The sequence below is a fragment of the Rhipicephalus sanguineus genome, chromosome 1, assembly GCF_013339695.2.
Source record: "Rhipicephalus sanguineus isolate Rsan-2018 chromosome 1, BIME_Rsan_1.4, whole genome shotgun sequence".
Classification (NCBI taxonomy): Eukaryota; Metazoa; Arthropoda; class Arachnida; order Ixodida; family Ixodidae; genus Rhipicephalus; species Rhipicephalus sanguineus.
Window position 1 is genome coordinate 131,588,478 of NC_051176.1, and position 11,997 is coordinate 131,600,474.

An 11,997-nucleotide genomic window follows, 5' to 3' on the forward strand; every position below is an offset into this window, starting at 1 on the left:
TGCTTAGATGTCTTACTTTTAGAAGTATGATAGAAACACCGTGTGCTTAGGTATATCAACTCTGAAGTGCACAATTGGATCAGTCTGGACTCTGGTATAAATAAATAACCGAACACCTGCAATGAAAGTAAATCGTCCCGACATTTATCGAGGTATTGTTGAAAGGCGCGCAGTGGAGTTATAGAGGACCGTATCACGGGTTCCCGCTCCCATAAAACAAAGAGAGCATCATCGTTTTTTTTTCTTTCATTTTTCACTGCACTGTAATAGAAACGCAGTTTTTGAATGTTTAAGTGTTCATGAATATTGCAAGTATGTTGCTTTATTTTGCTAATGTGCACACAGTTCACATTGCTAGAAAAGCATGAATGGCTGAACTTAAATAAATAACAGATATTGCACCAGTCAATATTGTTGCATGTAAAGTGTAACGCTTTACAAAATCACGTCTCAGTGTGGCCCAAAATGAAGATTTTCACAAATTAGTGATTTTTTCTCGTAAAGTCTGCAAACTTCAGTGGCCTCAAAATATTTTTATCGCAAAATATACCATCCGTAGAGCAATATTCATTACGGGATATTCATACATGGCGCAGTATTACAAGGGAAAAATGCAAACGTAAAACACTTTGACAAAATTTGTGGAGGTGTATATGGCAGAAAAATTACAGTAATATAACTGAGACCCAACTTACGCAGATGCTTTTGCTTAATACGTAAACCAAATTTGGCATTGAAACAAGTCACGATACTGTCAGAAATAATTTTTAACAAGCGTCATTCAGACGGCATTCTGCAAAATTCGGAAGGCTCCCATGTCACCAAAAACTTCTTTCTCTCCGAAATAATCTAGCAAATTACTGTTTTCAATACAAGAAATCAGCACAAATTCTTTCGATCACATTTGAGATGGTCGCCAAAATGGCTGCGACGTTTGGCGTTTGGAATGACTCCTATGTGTTTCATTGCAGGTAATCTGTTATGCTAAGTGATTCGCAAGATGGATCAATATCTTTGCACAGTTTTATGCCCCTTATCTCTTGCACATATCCCTGTAAAAAAAAGAAAAGAAAAAAAACGACAATAACTTTAAACTTCATACTTTGACCAGTTGTTATAAACGAGAAGAGACCCGTATGTACAGCGACTAGGAGTCTGAGCTTACCAGATCAGCACTGAACATAGACAGCTTATCAAGGGTGTCCAAATTACTTAGTGCCATCCGGAAAAGCCACGTGAAACTTAAGCCGAGGGCAAAGAAAGATAAAGAGTAAAAGCTAAAAAAACGCAAAAGCAAGATTTGATAGCGGGTGAGTAGAGAAGAAGATACTCGTGAGCCTTGGAGAAAGAGAGGGACGGAGGTTAAGGGATAGTTTTACTTTCTGGCTCGAACACCATCTCGCCATCATGAAGTGCCCATGGCGCAACTGTTGCGTCAAAGTGCTGACGCCACGATACGTATTGCCGTGAGACGACGGTTAGTGCGTCATCCCAGTGGCGAAGACTCGAGTATCTCGGGACCTCTATCAGACGCCACGCCTCCTTTTTTGCGGGAAGCGTAGAGAGAGAGAGAGAGAGAGACGTTACAAAATTGGGCAAGGGTAACTCCTATTTAAGTGGGCCAAACTGAGCGTTAGGCAGTCTTGTTTCTGAAACGGCTTGAGACTGAGACAACATGAAGGCTGCCCTGGTCCTCGCTGTACTTTTCGTCATCGCCAACGCCGATCACCATGAAGGCCACGAAGGTCATCATGGCAACCACACTGACGAGCATGGGCACCATCACGGACACCATCATGGACACGAACATGGACACGAACAGGGACACGAACATGGGCACCCTTCGCACCATGGATCGGTCTGCAGTAAGTATCGCCGCGTTTCCTACATTCTATAGGGACGTAAGTCTCTGAACTGAAAAGAGATGAATCTGTGAAAGACGCGACATGTACTCAATATGTGTCAAGATATCTTCGTTGAAGTTAATGAGGAAAGATGGGCTGGTTGATTTTGACTTGGACGCATTTCACCACCAAAGAGACACGGACGAAGAAAGATGCACACACGTCTAGCGAGGGTTTTGTGTGCACCTTTTTCGTCCATACTTTGTTCTCGCTAGTGAAACCTCCGTTGAAGGTCACTGAATAAGTACACCGGAAATAGAACCAAAAATGAGTCGCTTCGGGCGGCCTTGGTAAGTATGGCATGAATACAATTTTTACAGCATCGTTAACATGACGAATGCGCTGTCATGCTGTTAATTGTGCATAAATGTGGCAATTGTATAACGATTTCACGCTAAAAGCGTTTACGTTTTCACCCGATGTTACACTGCTACATGGTTTATATTTGTAATGCCTGAACGAAGATTATTTCGCTCTGACGCATTAGTTTCAAGGCACTTAGCCCCAAAATAAGTTATGCGTGATTTCATTTCATTGCCTTACAGGTAATTACAACGTTTCACTGCTCGCGCTGAATTGATTTCTCCATTTCATCTAGCAATACAATGTTCGTAGGTCTTAAGTATTCTTTTCTTTGTTTAAAGGCCGTTTTCACAGAACCTTGTAGAAGATAGATCAAAATAACGGTTGTTACTTTATCACTAGCTGAAAAGTACACTGAGTCTATATCTTATAAGACAGGGTTCCCAAACTCACCTCAACTAGCGGGCCGCAGTCACAAAATTTAGTCCCACAAGGGCCGGGAAAGTGAGCAAGAATAAAAGGAGGTAGGGTGGGGGGGACGGGAGGTTGGTCAAAATGTCACCTAACGCTGCTGTGTGAAAGAAGGCATTTACCATATCTCACATATAGATCATTTCTGAAGGGAATTTGGCTTCGGAATCCCAGAAACATATCGATCCTGATCTCCAGCATGACTCACATCCATAAGCGTGCGCAGGGTTCCCCTTCAGGGGGGGGGGGGCGAAGGTTCGTCGCAGCGCCCCCCTCCCTATTATGTCAATGTATGCGGCTGCCTTCGCGCCCCTCTTCTCGCCCCCCCTACAATGTATAGGGCTGACTTTGCGCCCCCCTTCTCGCCCCCTTGCCCCCCCCCCCCCCCCTGCGCACGCCTATGCTCACATCTGGACGCCGATTGTGAAATACAAAGGTTTTGTTCCGCGGTTATGTTTCAACAAATGGTGACCGTATGGGGTGCCTCACGAAAAAAAAAATGCTTGAGACCAGTCCCGCCTTTGTAGCTTATACGAACACAATGTTATCAATCGCAACAGGCGAGTAAATAATGCGAATACTGTTTAGCAGTCACGAACATTTTTAAGGCAAAAGCCATAGGTGCCTCATCAAACACGAAAATTGACCATCGGAGGCGTCAGCATGAGGGATGCAAAAAATCATCGCCACGTGATGACGTCACAATGTGACTTCATCACGTGGAAATTGTGGCGTCATGATGGCGCCACATTCCCCAAAAATTGCGTCGCTATCATGACGTCCCGTAACGTTACGTCACATGATGACGTCATGACACTACATCGTTGCTTGGTCAAACGTGGGCCGATGACGGAGGCAGCGCAAAACAAGGTGAGGGGCGGAAAGCTTGCAATGCCTCCGATCCTTGAGGCAGTGCAAAACAACGTTATGTGCAGAAAACTTTCGGAGGGCGGCTTGGGGGGATCAATACAATGACTGAGAAGATGGCTTAGGTGATTACATAAGGGACCGTGCGAGCTTCATTCCCGGTGAAGCCGCAGGCCGCTAGCGAGAGGTCCTCAGGCCGCGTGTTTGAGACCCCTGCTAAAGACAACACTGCATGAGGGAAAGAGGGGGGGGGGAGGAAACAGTTTATTCATTTACTTATTTATGTATTTATATATCTATTTATTTCACAATACTGCACGCCTGACAGGCCCAAGCGGGAGCGGACTATCAAAACACAGTTGAACGGTGTAAATCAAGTTCACAAAACAAATAATGCCACAAATGAATGGACAGAGTTAAATCGCGGAGCGTGCAGTACATAGTTTGCAAGAAAGAAGAAGAATAAACAATAATATATGTTCGAGTGTCTTTTCGAAATCAGCCTCCTCAAAAATGGAGTTAAGAAGAGCGTTGTAGTCGGAAATGGTCTGTGGAAAAGAACTGTGTGTAAATGTGTCAGGTTTAGCAATGATTGGTTTCAGTGCGTGTTCATGAGTGTGTCGAGTCTTTCTGGTGTTCTAAGGCTGAACATATTAAGGTATGCTCATGTCAAATTTACATTTCAATATGTTATGCAAGAACACTTATCGATCAAATTCTCGGCATATCTGTAATATATAAATGTCATGTTCTAGCGTAAGGTTAGTAGCGGAGTCACACCTTTGATATTTACCAAAAATGAATCTAATAGTTTGCACGAAGGCACTTTAGCTGAACGAATTTGCACTGTATTTTAGGAAGTAGGCATTGGAGACTACCTTGAAATTAGCACCACTGAGCAGGGTCGGTGGTCATTTTTCTTTCCAGGTTTTCCGGAGGAAGCCTTGGCTACAGTGGTGGAATGTGTCGAACGCAACATCACAGATGAGGTAGGCGTTTCTCATTAGCAATACTTAGTAAGGAAATTACATCTGTGCAGCAGTTCATCATATACACAGCCGTCTGTGGTTTTCCTTTTTTTGATATAGCAAATACCACATTTCGCGTGTATTAGGCGAGCAGTGTAGTGGGGGTAACATTCGCGATTGTTGCATCTATGAATGTAATGGTGACATGTGGTGGTGTGCGTATTCGGTATGATGGCCTTTATAGTGATTCTCTATTGGACAGAAGGAATAGTAAAGATGTAATGGGGGGAGAGAGGACGAGATTGGTCAATTGGTAGAGCATCCGCCTCGAATGCGGGAGGTACTGTGTTCCATTCGCAGTGCCACCGGGCACCCACCAATTTTTTCTCCTGTGGGTTCGAGTGCCAGGTACCCCAACCTGGCTCTCGGTGGAGGGGAGAGAGAAAGAGAGAGAGAGAGAAGAATACTCATCTGAAGAAGGTGGCTTCTCCTTTCCGCTCTGTTATATCTTTCAAACTGACCCTTTTTCTCACCCCTGCCGACGCCACTCCATGCTCTTTTATGAGCCGCCAAAGTCGGCGTCTTTCGGAACCTCAAACCGCTACAAAAGCACTGTAATTGGTGTCCTCTTTGCCATCGTAATTATTCGTGTGTGGGCGCTGCTTTTGTTTTCTATTCGTGACGCGCTAGTGCGGTAGGATTAGTGCACTTGTGTCTAAATTTGAAGAATAATAGGATACTGAATTGTTATGGGTTGCAATCTGCACATGCAGATTCCATTTCGCGTTGTAAAAGAATTTGAAATATCTAAATTTTTCTCATTGGGAAGCGAAAGGCAGCTTGCGACATATAGTGTAGCCTTAAGTGCCACGACTGACAATTAATCTGGAAACGTGGAATGACAAACACGTTTTCTTCTGAATGATTATAGGATGTGACAGTAATGATTTCAGGACCGGCAATAACATACTGATAGCTGAAAGTAAAGAGTAATAATAATATCTGGTGTTTTACGTCCCCAAACCACGATTGATTATGAGACGCCGTAGTGGAGGGCTCCGGAAATTTCGACCACCTGGTGTTCTTTAATGCGCACTGACATCGCACAGTACACAGGCCTCTACCATTTCGCCTCCACCGAAATGCGACCGCCGCGGCCGGGATCGAACCCGCGACCTTCGGGTCAGCAGCCGAGCACCTTAGCCACTGATCCACCGTGGCGGGCGCTGTAAGGAATGATTCGCGATGACTAAAAGTATGGGGACGTTTTTGGCGACAATGCTTCAGCTCCAAGGCAACTCAAACTTCTCTATCCAAATACGTATGAAAGGGAAAAAAAATGTTATAACGCAACCACCCGACCAATTTGAGTGAAAATTGTTTTATTTACTCGAGGGAAAGGCAAATTCCATTGATTCTAAGAAGCACTGGAATTTCTAGGAATTCCAATGATTCTAGGAAGCATTGGAACTCTAGAATTGTTAACAAAAAATAGAAACAGTTAGTGAGTTCAGAGATTAACCCCGAAGTTTGCAAACCCGTAACCATGCAACATGGCGGTTCCACAAGCTCATTTTATAGAGCATCGGAAGCGCAAAAATTTGGTATATGAATTTATTGCGTGCTTGAAAATGTTACAATGTTTGCGATGGTTTTCTAAAATTTCTACTCACAAAAAGGGTCATATTTTATGGCGATGTGCTGTACATCAATTTTGCTCAGTTTTGATGATTAATAGATGAAGTTTTCACAATTATGGCATCGGTTGTTATTGCTGAATTACACAGTTGAAAACATGATACTCAGTTCTTTCTTTTTCTATCTTCAACAACTACTGTAGAAAATGGCCGCCTCAATAGAAAAATCTACTTCCTGCTATCGCTATGTGTTAATGATTTCTTTTTTTTCATTTAAGAGCAAGGGACCTAATATGAATCGATGGTGTTGTTGCGACACACAATTTCTCAATTCTCGTGTATTCAGTTAGGTGACCCCACACTAAACTTTACACTTATAGGACTAATGTTAGGCCAGGTAACCTAGAGATTAAATTTAGGCTGTAAGAAGAAAACTTCATTGTTGTTAATAGCACAGGAAGAAAACACGGGTGTTAATAGCACGGGAGGAAAAGCAATGGCTGTGAATTGTGAAAAATGTCAAAATCAAGAAAATTAGCAATATCAAGGTAGTGTTCTGGGGAGAGTTGGCTATCGCAGGCAGGGAAATTAAAGGTTTTGTGGTGTCTGGTTATGCTAACCGAAATTCGAGAAAGAAAACGATACAGCTGAACATTTAAGAGCAGGTGAATATACTATGAAGAAATTTAAGAAGAAATAGCTCATAGGGCGGATTCGTGTGCAACAAAGAAATGACAGTGACAATAATTGAATAGTGCTAAAACAAGATCCAGAGTCGTTCTCAGCGAAGCGATGATTATATACATGCTGAGAATCTTTTTCTGGAGCCGTTATGTGATGTGACTGCTGGGCTGAGAAAGGTCATTGCATGCTCCATAACTTGCGGGAAAAATTTAGAGGATTGAAATATTTTCTACAAACAAAGTTGAGAGAGCAAAGACAGCGCATTGCAACACTCTTAAAATGCGAACAGCAAAGCGTAAGGTTTAAAAAAGCGCGGTCCACCACATAGATTCATACCAACAACACCCATAAAATTGCATTTCTAATATCATCTAGATACTATAAAATGTGGTAATGAGCGCCAAGATTAACAAGCCAAAGAATTTATTTCCGCTTGATTTGAAAGTTAGCGGCAAATAGCAAGTGAGAAAAGACAGTTTCGATTTTTCTATATTTATGGTGCCATGTTCTTCATGACTCCATTTTAGATTACCTAAGTCCCAGTTCACTCATTTATTGAATGTGAAATATTTATAATATTGTTGTTTTATTAAGAGGAGCGGCGTAAATTAACAGAGATGATGTGTTGTCAAACTTCGCATACATTCTCGATATTTAGACATTTCACTGTGGATGTACCAACGGAAATATTGAACTGCATTTTTAAAGTTATTATCTCTACTACTGCTCTGCAACTGCACAGTTAGCCTGATAAGAACTGAAGTTACCGTTATTGCGCGCTGTAAGCAATCCTTTGCTTACAGCGCGCAATAATCGAAATAAACATCGTTGCTTTACCACGCACACATCTGTGTCACGCAGGTCCGAGGGAAGCTGACCGCAGTAAGCCAGAGGCTTGAGTGCGAAACCATCCTGTGTGGCATTAAGAAATTTTGCCAGGCGCACGGCACTCTGGTAAGTTGTACCTTGGGCCCTTTCTCAACATTCTACTCGTGTAGTTCTTTTTAGATGTGGAAGAAAGTGGCTGTACTTTTTAAGAGGACAAGGAAAAAAAAAATGTTTCACTGTTTCACAAACATATTTTGTTAAACAGTAAAACATTTTTTCCTCGTCCTCTTAAAAAGTCTGGGAAGCTTCCGGCTTTTATGTTTAACACCAGAGCTATCGCTTTAGTCAATTGAGAGAATATCAGAATAAATTATTATTCTAATGCAAATGAAAATGTTCCACGAGATCACGTTTCTCTTTATTATACTGCATTATCATATGTTCCTCACTTTAAAGCCCATGGTTAGAAACTAAGGACGATTCTGTGCAACATCATTCAACTTTTTCGATAGTTTGCAAAGTAGACAATGCAGCTTTCTACTACATTACATTCGAAAATCATTTTAATCCACCCGATTCGGTGCCTGTTACGTGCTCGGAACTTGTGTTAGAAAGCGTGAGCAAGCTGTGCAAGGTGGGCTCCGTCTTCTTTGCCACTGCGGAGGTTGCAATGCGTGCGATACAGCAAGGCACCAATGCACGATACCGAATAAGTAAATCCTCGGTGATACGATCACGGCTCGTACGAATTTCGGGGTGATACGAATTTTTCTGTGGTCTCGGCCAGGGCCCATTAGCCTGCAACGTATTGGAGTACGGTTGTTGCGAACCGAGTTTCACCCGGTGACGTTTGATGCGAACGTACGCTAGCGCACAGGTACGAACAAGGGCTGCCCGCGCTGTCGCGGAAGACGCGGCAGTCGCGGCTGGTGCGGGCATGCGCGCTGCGCGACCGTCAACGGTGCGCCGTTGCCTCAGAGATTGTGCACGTGAATCTTGGAGGCATTGATGCGCCTTCGCGTTTAGATTCCAGGTGGCGTTGACGTCGCGCTTGTTTTCTTTTTTTTTTCCACTGCGTTGACGCGCGCTGCCGTGCTTGAGGCAGCAGCGTCTTTGCACTGTGTTAGCGTCGATGCAAGTCATGTCATCGCAATCAGACGTTCTATGAAACAAGACTGAAACTTGGGTTGCGGGTTCATCATGAAGTCCCATGAAAGGCGGACGAGGACCCCAAGAGACGGAGCGGACGGTCTTGGCGAAGGAGCTAGGCCTCGCAGCGTACGCGCACACGTACTTACATGCCAACTCTTGCACGGGAGTTGCACGGGAGACTCCCGGATTTTGAGCAAACCTCCCGATTGTGCGGGCACGGCTGTAAATCTCCCGAAAAGAACCCCCAACACCAACGCGATAAGAAGGTAACAGGAACAAAGGACAGCGATTCTGAAATTTTCTGGCCTTCATTATCGCGTACAAAGCGCTTTAAGGTTACTTTCGTCTCAGTACTTTGACATTATGCAGAAAAGCGTAGTAAGGGGCTATTAGCGGTCACGGGTCACAACACATCTGGTTCATTGATTACACACGTGCGCACGCACCGTATATTTACAAGTATGATCGTTGACGTCTAAAAACTTTACTGGCAATCATTTAGCGCTGTTCATGACGTCGGTGCAGCCCTGAGAAACACTGTATCAAGATGTATGCCAACTTTCTTTTGTCGCATACTAATTTTCCATGTTTTCTGGTGATACGAATTTCGGATGATACGAATATTTTTGGTAACCCCGCGAGATTCGTATCGCCGGGGTTTTACTGTAATCTGTTGTCACACAAAATCATTCAACCGTAAAGGTCATTTCCTATAGCTCCCGAAAAAGTAGAGGGGAAGCGCACGCCACGCGTTGACTAAATACGCAAAGAAATCACAAAACTCTCCGCATTCCGCTGTTAAGTGGGCAAAGCCAGTCCGTGGGACTTAAACCTCAGAATTATCGCCTGGGTTTTTATACGCCAAAGAAAGGATAACATTATTAGCCACTTCATAGCGGTGGGCACCAAATTAACTTTTACCACACGAGGGTCTTTAATGTGCACCTAATGTACGGCCACGTTTTTGCATTCTGCCCTTATAGAAAAGCGCGGCCTCTTTGGTCGGGGTCCATAATGCTGTACACGCACTTGCACATGTCCGCTCTTATTGTGAAAAAAACACTGGCCGCCAAAGACCACTAAGAATTGATAAATTGCAAAGTAAAAAAAAAACAGCATTTGATTTTTCATTTAAAAAGGACATAATTGAAGATGTCGTGCCAAAGACAGGGGCACAAGAAGGAACAGGAAGATCAGACAAGCGCGCTCTCCCCCCCCCCCCCTCTTTTTTTGTCATTGGCGCGATAGTGGCGACGGACACCGACGGAAACGGCGGCGCACAACTACGCCGGCGAAATCGGGTGTTGTGAGCTCATACCAGCCTACGCTGTAAAATGTGTTGCAGAACAGGCACCCACTTCTCACAACAGGAATGCCCCTGAAATAGCGCGACAAAACATTGTAGCACTACAGAAACCTGTTGACACAACATTACTGCACTAAAATTGTCTCTAAGTGAACGTTCCAATATATTGTGTGAACTTTATCGAGCATTTCTTCCCCAGTTTTTTTTAGTTTCTCTTTTACCCTTAGTACCCTTTTAACTGTTTTAACTGTACTGCACAGTACGATGCCTGCGGCGTTATGCCTTGAAGTGCTTTGCGCTCCAACTTTCGCATCAATGCAAACTGTTCTTGAGGTCTATCAGTAATATGCATGGCGGCTACACGACCGCGATTCTCCACTATATCAATATACCGCCTATTCTTTTTATTATTTTTGCCAGATACATGAAGCTTTGCAAAAGCAGTTTCTGTGCTTTCAGCAAAGCTACGAAACATAAAGTCAAGGTGAAATATAGGACTAACGCGCTGCCCACCCTTCAGTGCTGTAGAACAGCGACTTCCTTGATTTTTTATAGATTATTTAGGAGATGTTAGCTCTCCTATATAGCGCCAACATATGTCGGTCTCCTATCGAACTCATTTAGTTTCATGTGCTTTATCAAACTATTGGTGTATGAATGTTTTCTTGTTTTTTAAGCATAATGGAAAAAGCATTAAACAATTTTGTTGCACATTTCAGGAGGGCAACCGGACTGACGTTTTCACGGTGAGTTTGCCATAATGTATAGTCCACACTTCATTTTGAGAATTTCCCGGCAATTCGAAACAAAAATGGGCATTGGCTTCTTTTTTGCTCATATTCTTTTCGTTTGACCTAATTGAAGTTATTACTTGCTATACCTCACATGAGACGCAATGGGAGCAGCTGCCTTTATATAGACGGGCCGCATATATATATATATATATATATATATATATATATATATATATATATATATATATATATATATATATATATATATATATATATATATATATGTGTGTGTGTGTGTGTGTGTGTGTGTGTGTGTGTGTGTGTGTGTGTGTGTGTGTGTGTGTGCTGTGATTGTTACATAATTGTATTGACGTTTCTTGCAATGTGTTTGCCTCGGCAGATAATTTACCCGTATAGCTTGCTTAGTTCGGGTAAACTTCTGAGGCTATATTGTTGTTCAACGTTCGAAGTAAGAAAACATACCCACAAATTGTCGTCAACGTGACTGTTGTGTTGGAAAAGAATGTAGTATTAGTGATGCATAACATCGCAACAACTAATATTCACTGGAGCGTCATAATGCAGCGTTAAATTTAAGCCATTCTTGCTATTTTTTCATTGAACCCTCCAGCATGAAGAGAACGTCGAGCTCCGGAACGCATTCATCGGCTGTAAGCCTCAGCCGTTGGCCACTACTGAAAGTGTGGTTGAACATGTCAGCGAAGCTGCAGCTGAAGCCTAGTTTTGTAAATAAATATGAATCAACAAGTCACCACTGAAGAATGAAATAAATGTACAAATGCCTATCCCTTCCCCTCGAAGAACATTTATTTTTGTCTGATTCGCGACAGCACTACCGGCACCATATTTCTCATTAGAAATTTTGGGGACAGGTAACGTAGCCTTCGCATCTGTTCATGTACAGTTTGAAAAGATAAAACACGTTACTTCATCCCATCAAAACTCCTGGTGCCTGGGAGGTATGTAGTGACGTCATGATGACGTCACAAGTTTTGGCGAGTTGTGACGTCAGGTGGTGACATCGTCAACGTGACGATTTCTTGCATCATTCGTGTTGACGCCGACGGCCAATTTTCGCGTTTGATGAAGCACATAAGGGTTTCGCCTCAATAATGAGTGATG

At 43.0% G+C, this 11,997-nt stretch overlaps 1 protein-coding gene across 1 annotated transcript; it reads left to right on the forward strand.

Annotated features, from left to right (window-relative positions):
* Positions 1 to 1,621: 1,621 nt before the first annotated feature.
* LOC119398231 (transcription factor Maf-like) lies at positions 1,622 to 11,668 on the forward strand. Its single transcript, XM_049416491.1, has 5 exons — positions 1,622 to 1,865; positions 4,473 to 4,534; positions 7,696 to 7,788; positions 10,840 to 10,866; positions 11,486 to 11,668. Exons 1-5 carry the CDS (start codon positions 1,676 to 1,678, stop codon positions 11,594 to 11,596), a joined length of 483 nt encoding a protein of 160 aa, XP_049272448.1. The 5' UTR covers positions 1,622 to 1,675; the 3' UTR covers positions 11,597 to 11,668.
* The last annotated feature ends 329 nt before the right edge of the window (positions 11,669 to 11,997 follow it).